The sequence below is a fragment of the Ambystoma mexicanum genome, chromosome 2q (assembly GCF_040938575.1).
Source record: "Ambystoma mexicanum isolate Mex_15411 chromosome 2q, UKY_AmexF1_1, whole genome shotgun sequence".
Lineage (NCBI taxonomy): Eukaryota > Metazoa > Chordata > Amphibia > Caudata > Ambystomatidae > Ambystoma > Ambystoma mexicanum.
Window position 1 is genome coordinate 307,056,357 of NC_090924.1, and position 13,404 is coordinate 307,069,760.

General features: G+C 46.1%; 1 protein-coding gene across 4 annotated transcripts in view; it reads left to right on the forward strand.

Annotated features, from left to right (window-relative positions):
• LOC138569359 (uncharacterized) overlaps positions 1 to 13,404 on the forward strand; it is a 1,262,132-nt gene that overhangs the window by 971,116 nt on the left and 277,612 nt on the right. For all 4 annotated transcript variants that reach the window (XM_069647272.1, XM_069647275.1, XM_069647274.1 and 1 more), the window contains one exon: positions 956 to 1,053. In XM_069647272.1, coding sequence (XP_069503373.1) covers positions 956 to 1,053 — 98 coding nt within the window. The remainder of the gene's footprint in view (positions 1 to 955; positions 1,054 to 13,404) is intronic.

Here is a 13,404-nt window from a genome sequence, read left to right on the forward strand (position 1 = left end):
GAAGCAACAGCACTGTTATTAACGGTGACGGTGCTTCAGCGTTCCCATTCCTATGGAGTCACATGGGACTCCATGGGAATGGGAACTTAGCGTACCGCCGCATGTGATATCCCGGTAGCACTGGGATGTCAGGCAGCCGTAACCGTAACACGAGGTTGACGGCAACCCGCCAGTAGCAACAGCGGGTTACCGGCAACCTCGTAATGAGGCTAATGACTTGCTATGCCTGAAATAGAAAGACATCCTAAATGTTAGGTAGATTGTTTAAGAGAGGGCTAAGTGATGTCACTATTCCTAAAAGATTACAACTAGGTTTGCAATACATAAATCTCAGCTCAGACCTGTATATACATATATATGTATATATATATATATATATATACACATTCGCAAATGTTCAAATACATGAAGTACACACATTGAAGATGGTCCAGCCAGATGGATATCCTAAAATAGAAACATGAATACTTGACGTATTTCGTAGATCAGAATGGGAACAATGTACTATTGATTTATGTTGGCATTTATGAAGTGCACATAGCCCAGAGGCATCTAGGCGCTATAATGCCCAATTTATATTACATACCGGGGAGAACCTTTATTACAGGTAAGTGACATCTCTTGTATTATCTTCAATCAGTTCCTCCAGTGAAAAGCCACCTACATTTGGGAGGCCATCCACAGCTTCCGCTATGACCAGGAAACAATACATGTTTCCCTTCTCCTCTGTTAGCACCCTATTTAGCACAGATTTGTCCCTGTTGTGCCGCTACTCATGACCCTTGTGAGATGCCCGGGAGGAGGGCAGTCTGCATTGTGTTCCACTAACCTGTATTCTGCTGGAAGTCCAGGGATCGCAAAGTGAACTGGTCTAGATCCAGGAAGCCATTTATTATCAAATCATTCCATAGTGTGGCTCGCTTGTTGTTCAATTTTGCCTTCTTCTCTTTGCCAGGGTGTCGGGTGTCGATAAAGCCTACCCCGCAATGAGCATGCCAAGAAGACAGGAGATCTATAGTGCAATATGGAGCAACTTAAATCAGACTAAAAATGGTAAGAGCACCAAAGCAGGTGGGTCAATGTTCACTGCAATAAAGACAAGTGAAGTCAAACCTGAAAGAAATCAGCAGACAACATCCTGTTGAAATATAAGATATTGCTACCAGACACTGAAGCCATGTGCTTTGCAACGTTTGTTTTTCAGTTAGGAGACACAGAAGAACATTCTTAGACATGACGGCCAGCATAGAGTATTCCTAGACACAACCTGCAATTATCACATTATGAATAAACTATCCCATTGCAATCATGCCCGATGCTGGCATCAAAATCGTATTATTCCTGGTACTACTGCCTTGCATTTGCACATTCGGACCTTCTGCAATGCGCCCGTGACTGAACAATTATTGCCAGGTGCAGTTTCCTTGGATATGTCCCTGTCTACTCCCTGAAGCTTTTGGCACAGGGCACCTTTCTCTGTTGGTATGGCCCACACATTTTAACTGGGTTCTCGTGAATGCTGTTCTATCTCCTACTATGATAGTCACATCTATATCTTTATCACTGAACATACGTTGGATTTGCTTGCAGTCTTAGACAACTTGCTGAACACAAATCCTCATGTCCCTTCATTTGCTTGACATTTCCTGGTGTTTTCTCCATGTAATCCAGCAGATGCTTCTGGACAGCTCTATGTTTAATTCTGCGTGGATTAGTTATGTTGTTCTCTGCCCCGGGGTGCCATTCTGTGAAATCCTGGGTGCTACCTTTATGTATATTGATCTATATACTATACAATTAGTTTTGTGGAGTCCCCCACCCTCTCCCACCTTCCTTGAATGTATCCCTGACTTTTCAGATGGTTGTGTGCCTTTAATGCAAATCCTATTGTCATTCATGATAATGGCTGAAGATAACCTGCAATTGAAAAACTCTGAGAACGCTATTGCAGCTCTTACATGGCATGGATTAAGTAGGCTAGGTTTTAAATGTGCTGCCAAAGACGTAACCCATATAAATGGCTATATGTTGGACTGGACCTCAATACAAAGCAGTTAGTACCACTGTTTGGCTGGTGGACTGGTCCAATCATTTGCAAAACATGTTTAATGCCTTTCCCATGCATCTCTATGTAGGGTGATAGGTAAACCTATTACATTTTACAGATATAAATGGACCATTAGATCCCCCACAATTATCCCTGACTAGTTACAATGTTCCTTTGTGGATATACCACTCTATCAGAGAATGTCCTTGTTTCAATGGCCCACCAGCCCCAGCCGAGGCAGGCATGAGCGAAACGAGGGCCTCTGCTAGGGCTGCAAGCCGTTACCGGCCTGTACGCCCCCCTGCTGGGATGTGATTGAGATTCACACTCTGGGGTTTGGCCAGGGTGCAAATCGTTTTTTTCGGGAGACTGGCTACACTTATTGTGTGATGCCAATCTCCCGAAAAAATCGCGTCTGTGGCGGCCGGGAGCGGGATGAGCGGTCCAGCAGGAAAGTGGGGAGGGAGGAGAGGGGATCATGGAGGAGTTTGGGTTGTTTTTTCGAGTTGGGGAGGCAACAAGGATAGGCTCCCAGTGCCCTCCCCACATTAAAAAAAAAAAGATGGCTCCACCCGGGGAAAGGCCTCGGATGGCTGGAAACAGCAGGCAGAGACTGTGGATTCTTGCCCGCTGTTCCAGCCACCTGATTGGCTGAGTGCCCTTGCCCAGGTGTGAATGTATGAAGCTGCCCTTCCAAAGTCCAAGGTGGTGAAAGCAGCCGTAACCAGAACACTTGGTTTACAGATGAACATGCAGAAAGAAATTGGAGAAAGGACCACAATTTCACCCAATGCTGCACCATTAAAACTGCATCTAAGTCCTATATACTGTTCACGTTTGAAGCTAAAGGGGCTTTTAATGGCAAACAGATCACCTTGACAAACAATTCTACTAAGGAACATTTTAAAGTCCTTGGCAAAATAGAAAAGCCTTGCTCCATGTCATGGCCTGTACCAGCCCCTGAGGCCTGGTGTACTCTAATCCAGCTGTTATATTCTGATAAAATCACTTAGGTTTGCTTATGTATTAGCAACTACCTGACATCTGACTCACCTTTGGACAACACCTACATACATAACAACAAGCCTCACTACATGTACTCCACCACCTTGTCTCAACCACCTGTGGCGCCATGCCCTTCATCAGTCTCGATGGAATGAAGAAAGGCTATGAGCCTCATTACGAGCCTGGTGGTCTAGGAAATAAAGGTGCTGGCACCCTTTCCGGACCACCAGCCTAAAAGTATGTTGTAGGGCCACTGAACTTCAGGCAGACCTGACCTGACAGTAGTTCAGGCCCCTACCGGCATGCTTTTCACTGAAGCACCGGCACCGTTAATAACGGTGCCGGTGCTTCAGGTTTCCAACTCCCATGGAGTCCATCAGGACTCCGCGGGAATGGGAAATAACCGTCCTGCTTCTACCTGTGATTTCCCGGTAGCCCCGGGATGTCAGGCGGCAGAAACGGTTTTAGCAGGTTGCTGGTAACGCACCGCCTACATGCGGGATTTACTGGCAACCTCGTAATGAGATGCTCATATCAGATTTCATAGTCAGGCGGCAACCCTGAAGCAGTGTTCTTCACACGTTTGGTTCGGAGGTTAAGGGAGAAGAAGATAGATGTAGCCTCAAGATAAGGGCTGGACATAACATCTCATGTCTGTGCTGATGAATGGTAAGAAGGCACGGTCTGCTGGAAGTGCTGGTCGAAGTTGAGCACAAGCTGAACTCAGAGTGATTCCTTGGGGGAAGTCAAGGAGACCACAGCTAATCCCCCTTGAGCAAGCAAGAGGGGGACTGGTGGGGCTGCCTGCAGCCCAGCATTCCCGAGGGCATAGGAGGGGAAGAGGATTGTTCCTGAGGCCTAAGTCTGACCGAAACCGCAGCACCCCCCTACAGGGGGAGCCCTTCAACGTTGCTTGAGCTTGGACTCAGAACACAAAGGAATTACAGCGTCTGCGGCAATTGCTTCCCCATCTCAACAGCATGGCTGTCACTAAGGAGGACCTTATGCAATGCCAGATCAGATTCTTCCCTTAAAGTAGAATTGATAAAATTGTTGGCTGATATTAAAGGGGATATAGCCAAACTGGAAGAAAGGATGGACTCAAATGAAAGGGCCTTACAAGAGGTTGAAGACGAGGCTTTGAAAACCAAGGAAGTCCTTGAATGAGTCGCTAGGATATCAAGCAATCGGGAGATTGAGTGTGAGGATTTGGCAAAACGGTTGCAATGTTCCAACATTCATTTAAAAAACCTCCCAGAAGATGTTCTGGACAAAGTCCTTAGAGACACTGTACAACATATTGTTGGCGACCTCATTGGTGATGTCCCAATTAATTTGATCCACTTTAACAGAATCCACTGCAGAAGCCCCAAGAGATCAGGTCCAGGGACAAGATCAAGGGATGTCCTTGTGGCGAGGACTTCTTACTCCTAGAAGGAAAGTATACTAAGAGCAGCAAAAGAAGCATTCCCTATCCATCTAGATTGCACAGAAATTCTACTGTTTCTGGGCTAATGCCAATCCACTCTCCAAAAAAGAAGCAAAATGGGTCAGCTGGTCTAGATCCTCATCCACAAGCAGATCAGACACAAATGGACATTCCCTTTCAGCATGTTTTTCACTTTGGAGGGCAAACAACATTGCACCGCCACCCTCGGAGAGGGCCTCAATATTCTTAATATCGAGGAGGAGCCTATAGGAGAAAACTGAGCATTGCGGAAGAGGCTGCCCCTGCGGAATAAATCCTGGGAATGGTTAAAAGTGAAAGGGACACCTCAAGATCAGAGTTGTGGACTCTCCCCAGCTGGAGTCGAAAGTAGTGGGACTGGACAGCCCGTTTCTGCAGGCTTATGGCTTGGGGGACTACTGATGCCATGGGCTGCACTTGGGGCAGGGTGGGTATCGGGGATATGGGAGAGGGGGGAGGTCTTCCTTAAAAGAAATATGAAGGCAGGGAATTGGATGAGACAAACAAGCGGTAATTGGAGGCTTTCGTGAGGTTCAGTATTTCCTCTCTCTTGCTCCTTGGTTTTCAGAAGAGTGTCTTAGAATAACCTCCTTATCTCTTTGGGGGTTTGCAGGCATTCCTAAGGACAATAGGTCGGGGGGCCCCAACTGGGCATGGTCATATCCCATGTGTTTATTTTGCATAACGTTTTTAAGAGTTTATTGTTGTCAGAGTTGAAGATAGATTTGTTTGGAGCAGGTTGGAGTGGGAGGAGAGGGTGAGGTTCCAAAGTACTCAGAATTTGCATTTCACTGCACCTTCCTCGTTGGGGTATATCTGGAAGGGTACCATTTGTGTCACCACAAAAATCGAGATCTGGAGACAGTTGCTCTCTGAGGAAGGTGGGTTGAGTCAGTCAGACCATCAATTAGGTAATTCAAGATCTTGACACGTAATATCAGGTGACTCAATTCCCCTGTGAAATGGAGGAAGGCTGACCACTTCCTGCAGAGAGAAAGGGCAGCAATAGTAGCCTTACAGGAAACTCAAGGTGGATAGGAATAAGGTGAGATTTAGGGTTTACTCACACCTTAACCAGGCTACTTCCCCCGAAAAAACCTGTGAAGTACTCTTAGCATTTAGCAATGCACTTGACGTAGCAGTTCAGTGGGTGATGGAAGATAAGGAGGGTTGCTATCTTTTTATCAATGCAAAATTGTGAAAATGGGGCTTTACGATTGCAAATGTAAATGCTCATAATGTGTGCCAGGATGGCTTCCTTTGAGAGTTTTTGGCTTGCCTGGAAGAGTTTTCCACAGTTGAAAACATACTAGTAGGAGATTTCAACTTGGCTTGATCCCCAAAGATTGATAGAAGCCGGGACAATGTGCAAAGGAGTAAGGCTCCATCAAAGGCCTTGAAACAGCGAATTGATCGCCTGAAACTTGTTGACACATGGAGGGCTACTCACTCACAGGAGAAGGGGTACACTTTTTATTCACATGTGCATGGCACACATTCCAGAATTGATTATGCATGGGTGTCCAAACAGTTGCTGGGGTGGGTGGGGGCAATTGAACTGGGAACAATTTCACTCTCTGATCACGCCCCAATTGTGGTCTCACTGCAGATCTCGTTGATTAATTAGAATTTGTGGAGGTGGCGCTTCCCAGTAGAATTGCTAAAGGTCAGGGTTCTGGTAGACTCCATAGGTGAAAACATTAGGGAATATTTTGAAAACAACCCATCCTCCCTCACTTCTAAGAGTTTTACTTGGTATGCCTTCAAGACGGTTATGAGTGGAGAGTTAATTGCCTTGAAAGGAAGCAGAAATAAACAAGTGAGACAAGTGGAATTAGATTTGGAGGAGGAATTCAGATTTAGCACGCAGGCACTGGAGGAAAAACCCATGAGAGCTAATCTGAGGGCATACAGGAATACTAGAGCACAACTCGAGATATTGCACACTAGACAGGCAGAGTCAGCATTACTTTATACTAAACAAAGATTTTATGTAAAAGCAAACAAAGCGGACAGATTACTAGCTAGAGGGCTAAGGGATCAAGCAACTTCTAGGATTATAGAAGCGATTAGGGACTCTGAGTGTCACAAGGTCACAGATAATACCCATATTTTGGAGGAATTTACTAAATTATATACCTGATTATATTCATCGGATTCACGTCCTTAGATAGGCTATCTCAAAGACCTGCCCCTAGCAAAATTATCCCTGTTAGAGAGGGAATACTTGGATGCTGCTATGAAGCAGGAAGAAGTCTTGGAGGTCTAAAATAAACCTCCTATCAATAACTCTCCAGGACTGGATGGTTCCCAGCTTTTTTTAAAAATAAAAACCTTCTGTTCCTTCTTGCCACCCAAATTAACTGAGTTATTTACCTCTTTCCGAGCTTCAGGGAGGATTGCCACTTTCATGAATGAGGCGGAGGTGGTGCTGCTTCCTAAGCCCAATAAGGATCTGGCCCTGTCTGGGTCCTATTGCCCCATAGCGCTAATAAATATTGATACAAACATCTATACAAAAATGTTGGCCAACAGGCGGGACCATCTACATCCCAGACTTATAGGGCCGGACCGATCAGGTTTTGTTCGGCAGTGTCAAACCTTTGACAATACAAGGAGGGTTTCCCATTTAATAGGAAAAGTGACAAAGACTGGTATGATGGCGCTTCTCCTCTAGCTGGATGCCGAAAAGGCTTTCAACCAGGTGGAGTGGTTGTTCCTTCATGAAACCGTGCCATATATGGTGTTTGAGTCCTCCTTTCGCAGAATAGTTAACGCAAACTCCCAGAATCCCTTGATACACTTGCAAATCAACTAGCTAAAACCAGAGAATAGTCACAAAAGGGTGTCTAGGTGGGCGCTGTCTAGATCCTGCATAAGCAGAACAGCCACTTTGGTCATCCCTCTTGGTCCATTCAAACAAAGAAAGACAACAAAACTGCAGGCACTAATGATGCAGGGATACATGAATGGACCAATAGGATTCTTTGAGTACCCTCAAAGGAAGGAAAGAGTTGGGTGCGGGTGTCTCACAATGAGCCTCAAACCTGATAAGCATCTTCATATTTTAGCTACTTTTAAACACAGATTTGTTTGAATTAACGGTTCAACAACATTTAGAGGCAGTGATACATTATCTGTTTAAATCTATCTTTTTAAAATGTGTCAGCGTAGGGACATTTTGGATCTCCATAATGTTGCTTTATATCACAGGGGGTAGTGCAGACATTGTTGGGAAACACCAATATTGGGAGCATTAAGAGAAGTTATGTAACCAGGCTTTTCTGATGATGGTTGTTCTGATGATCAATAACTAAAGTGTGGGGGCGAAGTGCACGCTATAAGTACAATTGTCGACATCACATCTGGAGTCGAGGAGTGATGGGGTCAAGACACGCGTCAGCCGAAGAGACAGCGTCGAGCTGCACTACGGCCGCTGTTGACATTTTCTGAGCAGCAGCTGACTCTGTAGGGAACATCTATTAAGATGAGGACTCTGTGAGAGAATGTCATCCATTGAAATATCAAATTGGAGGGTGTTTTAGTTATTGGGAGCACCAATATTGGGAGCATTAAGAGAAGTTATGTTACCAGGCTATTATGATGATGGTTGTTCTGATGATCTTAATGATCTGTCTACAGAAAGACTTTCATTAGCCAGTAAATGATTATCATGGATAGAGTTTGATACCGTAATTAGAAATGACTGACCTGAAAGTGCCTGCCTTGACCAATAGCTAAAACACCCTCCAATTTAATATTTCAATGGATGACATTCTCTCACAGAGTCCTCATCTTAATAGATGTTCCCTACAGCATCAGCTGCTGCTCAGAAAAAGTCAACAGCGGGCGTAGTGCAGCTCGACGCTGTCTCTTCGGCTGACCCGTGTCTTGACCCCATCACTCCTCGACTCCAGATGTGATGTCGACAATTGTACTTATAGCGTGCACTTCACCCCCACACTTTAGTTCTTGTTATCTATGTGCTCAGCACACTGTTCCGAACACGGCTCGTAGTACGATTGATTTCCTGGGTCATTGTGACGAAGCTCAAGAATGCTGGGTTCAAGCACTGCTGAGACTGCAGTTTTGTAATTGAAGAATTACCGACCCACACAACATTTCTGTGCAGTGTCGAGGGGAGAAACATGACACAGAGCAGTGTGGCTCATGTCAGTCAATGAACCTGAAGGCCTTGAGGGAACGCTTGGCTAAACTGGTGGTAGGTAGATCCCCTCGAAGTTGCTGGCTTGTTCGGCCCCTAAAGCATCCGGCGCCGCCACCAAAGGAACCACCCCTGGGAAAAAGGATAAAAGGAAAGGCAGGAAACATAAAAGATCTAATAATATGATAAGATAGGTATTTTATAACACGCTTAATATGCAGAGGTTTCTAAGCGCGGACCTAGGCATTCGAACCTTTGTTGCTCCGTGTCGTTTTGCTTCCAAAGCGAGCACGTTGCCCCTGAGCTATCCTTTCGGGATAGCTCAGGGGCCTGAAAAATAAGTCTCACCAATCTTCTTCCTCCTCTTTCCACAAGAACAAAATGAAACACAGACATAGGCATGATTCAGATGCGTCCAATTGGAGGCGAAAGTCTTAGCTCGTCAAAGGGGCACAGAGGGAGGAGTCAGAGGAATTCAAACAGCAAATGTTGCAATTATTCGAAAAGGTTGTGTCGAGTATGGCTTCAGCCACGACATTGTAGGCAGGGCTGTCGATGATTGTGCCAATGATAATGAGCACAAAGGCATTGAAAAAAGGCCATATGCATGCAACCTCGACGCTTTCAAAGCCTAAGAAGAAGTCGACTTCGGTTTTCCACTTCAGCGCTGGTTCTATTGCAGGATCGTGGTTATGCCCCGGTGTCCATGGCAGAATTCTTCAAGTCAATGCAGTGGTTCTTGGATGATAAAGGAGACCCCGTCCCCTTTGGGGCAGAGCCCTTGGTGGGCCACTATGTGCTTCTTTATGGCTGAACAAGCAGAGCTCATGGAGCTAACATTGGACCTTCATGAAGCGAGTGGGTTAGAAACCCCTCCCGACAACGAACTACAGCAGACGCCACTGTATGCGCACATGAATGCCCAATTCCATAAGGCTGTTGAGAAAGAAGATGCCGATCTTGGCGTTCCGTTGAGACCCTTAATGCAATATGACTTCACAGATATTTTAGATAAGGGACCACAATCAGAAACGGCACTATGATTCAATGCAGCGATAGCAGATTCTGACATGACCCTGTGGAAGCACCCTTGCTCAACACCAGCCGTCGCCATGGAGCACAGAAAAAGAAAAATACAAACCTTCGTGGGGCGATCAGCCGTTCCTTACCAAGACCTGAGGGGCTGGTGGTTCAGCATGACAGTAAACGCAAATCTCCCAACGGAGAGCGATTCGAAAAAAGACAGACATGCTGGAAAAGAAGATTTTCTCGTTCAGGAGCATGGCAGTAACATTTGTTAAGGATTCCTGTCCATTTACTGAGCAGCGTGTTCTCAGAGGCGGTCGCTTACCAGAGGGTGAGGTTAGAGACGTTTCTTTTGGACAACGTTAATGATGGGGGAAAAAGTACCTTGCTAAGCCCTTCAGTCTGGCCTTGACACAGTGGATCGTGCCTGAAGGTCCCTGGGAGCATCGCTGGTCCTTTGTAGGGCTTCATACCTTCGAAGTTCTGGTTCTGGTTTTTCTCCTGAGATACAGTCAACGTGTCTCGACATGGGCTTTGATGGTGAGCACTTTTTCGGGCCTAATGCCAACGAGTTCCCAGAGAAATTTAAAGAGTCCAGGATAACCACAAAATAACTGAGGCAGACAGTCTAACAGCCTAACACATCTTACTCTTTCTCATTCAGCGCAATAGGCAAAAGATTCTGCCGCTACACCTACTTTGTGAGAGGAGTGCCAGTGCCCCAACCTAAACAAGCACAGAAAAGGTTCTCGTGCCCTGGTAGTGGCTGTGGGACAGGGAAAAGCCATACTTTGTCAGCTTCAGCGCTGGCAGCACCATTAGACTCTAAACACATTTGAGTTCTTCACCCATGCTTCTCCAGTGGAGGAAGAGACTCAGGGCATCTCTGCCGGTGGAAGACGATCACCTCTGATGCATGCATTCTCCATTTGGTAGAATTGCTATTACCTGACATTTTTGAGGAGGCCTCTGGACGGATCACCTGTTTATCTTCCTCAGCAGCTGATGGGAGCAGTGGAGGAAGTCCTAAGCCAGGACAGAGGAATGGGATGGTACTCTCCACACTTCTTGGTGCCCACAAAAGTAGAAGAACACAGTCCCATCCTGGACCTCTGGGCCTTGGGCAAGTTCCTGAGGAAGGACATGTTCAGAATGGTGATGCCACAGAGATTCTTCAGGCTATGCAATCCCAGGACTGGTTGGTGTTGTTAGACCTGCACAATGGCTACTGTCATGCACCAATCCATCAGGCGCTTCCGGAGATTTGTCATAGGAGACACACATTACCAATTCAAAGGGCTTCCATTTGGCCTGACCACACCATCCAGGGAGTTCACCAAGCGAATTGAGATGTTAGCGGAGCATCTCAGGAGATCAGGGGTCTTTGTCTTTCCTTTTGTAGATGACTGACAAAAATACGATGTCAATCACCAGAGCAGGTTTCGGGACATCTCGAAAACACTTGCTTACTACTGCACTGCTTGAGCTTCTCCATACATTTTCAGAAGTCACACATGACACCAGCACAGAGGCTCCAGTTCATCGGTGCAGTCCTGGACATTCGGGTGGGGAAGGCCTCCCAGTCCCCGAGGAGAGAGTCACCTGCATTGGAAAAATCATCACATGGTTCCAGAACTAGAGCAGTCTACCAGCTTCAGCCTTTCTCTGCATTCACAGTACTCTGGCAAGATGACAGATGTCCTTCAGATATCAAGAGTGGCCACAACCTGTCTTGGTGGGACAACAGGAGGAGCATGATGGCAGGGAGCTGTTCTGGACACTTTGGCCAGAGGCACAATTGGTCATGGATACTTCACTGAAGGGCAGGGATCAGGAGGTGAGTGGGCTTTGTCCCAAGTGGAGTGCTGTTGGCTTACAAATCTGCTGCAGCTGCGAGTGGTCAGGCTAGCTCTGACAACTTTTGTGCCGACCCTACAGGGGAAACATTTTTTGCTTTTGACAGACAACAAAGTGAATATCCATTACCTCCACAAACAAGGGGTATGTGCAATTGTTGCCCCTGTGCAGGGAGGCCATGCAGCTTTGACTCTGGTTGATAGAGAACAAAATGCTGATCTTGGGGGCCCATTTAGCGGGAATTTAGAATGGATTGGAGGATGCCCTGAGCAGGCATGCTTTGGTCGCTCATGAGTGGGAGATCTGCCCACAGGTTATTTCAGAGATCTTTTCCCTCTGGGGAAGCCCATCAGTGGACCTGTTTGCATCAGAGGACAGCTCAAAGTTCAAAATTTTCTGCTAAAAGGAATTTCCCCTGAGGGGGCCATTGGGGATGTGTTTCTGGTGGAGTGGGTCTTCGGCATTCATTCACTCTGCGTCCCCTTCTAATTGCAGTCATCCCATTGCTTATTCAGGGTTTGAGTAGGTCAGGAGTCGAGGAGAACATGATATCTAGACCTTCTGGAGTTGACCATTTATCCACCTCGCCGGCTCCCTCTGAGGCCAGACCTCTTCACCCGGTTGGAAGAACCTGTTGCTTCATCAGAACCCAGAGTCTTAATCTACTTATGTGGCTCTTCAGAGGCTGAGGTATGATTGCTGGAATCTGATGGACAAGGTTTTAGAGGTGCTGCTGGCTACATGAAAGCCTGCTACTAGATCGGGTTACGCTTGCTGGTGGAGAAGATTTGTGTCATGGTGTAAAGAGAGGGCTGCAAACCCACTGTCATGTTCCACTTCTGTAGTTTGGGAATTCTTAATTTCCCTGGCCAGACAAGGCCCTGCTTGTGGGCACAGTAAAGAGGTATCTAGCCTCTTTGTCATTGTTCAAGAGGCTTCTCTGTTCCAATTGTGGCCCAGTTTTTGAAGGGCCTTGTGAATATGTTCCCCAATCCCCTTTATTGTTCCGGCTTGAGACCTTAATTTGGTCCTCTCTTTCCTGATGATGGTCCCCTTTGAGCCTTTACATTCATTTCCGATCAGACCCTTTACCCTAAAAACAGCATTCTTAGTGGCCATCTCATCAGCCAGGTGCATAAGGGAGTTACAAGAGCTTTGGTTTAAACCACAGTTTCTGCAATTTTTGAAGGAGAAGGTTTAATTGAAATTTAGACCCAAGTTCCTTCCAAAAGTTGTGTCACTTTCATATCTCTCAGGGTGTAGAGATACCTTTCTTTTTTCCACCCCGTCATCCTTCGAAAAAAAGAGAAGAGACTCCATAGGCTGGACACTAAGAGGACGTTTAGTTTTTATTTGACCAGAACAGCTTCTTTTCAGAGGGATGACCAACTGTTTGTCGCTTCTTCACTATTGAGACTGGGCCGAGCAGCGACAAAACAAACATGTTCTCCCTGGATTGTCCTCTGCATAATGGAATGATATCAGAACATTGGAAAAGAGGTTCTGCCAGGTTTCCGGACACAGTCTCCAGTGGAGTAGCTGCATCTTCAGCTTTGCAGAGGGGTGTGCTGGTTGGAGATATTTGCCATGCCACCACATGGGATACCTTGCATAATTGTTTCAAAACATTACAGTGTAGATTTAGCCCAGGGCAGGGATGCCCACTTAGGCAAGGCAGTTTTGCTGAGCTTTTTAGTTTAGAGCTTTCAGCCCTCCTTGTGTCGATTAATGATTTGGGAGTTTATCACGATGAGGAATCTGTCGAAGAATGCAAATCATTGAAGGAAAAATTACTTATGGGTAATATTCTTTGTATGAATTCTTCTCCCACAGATC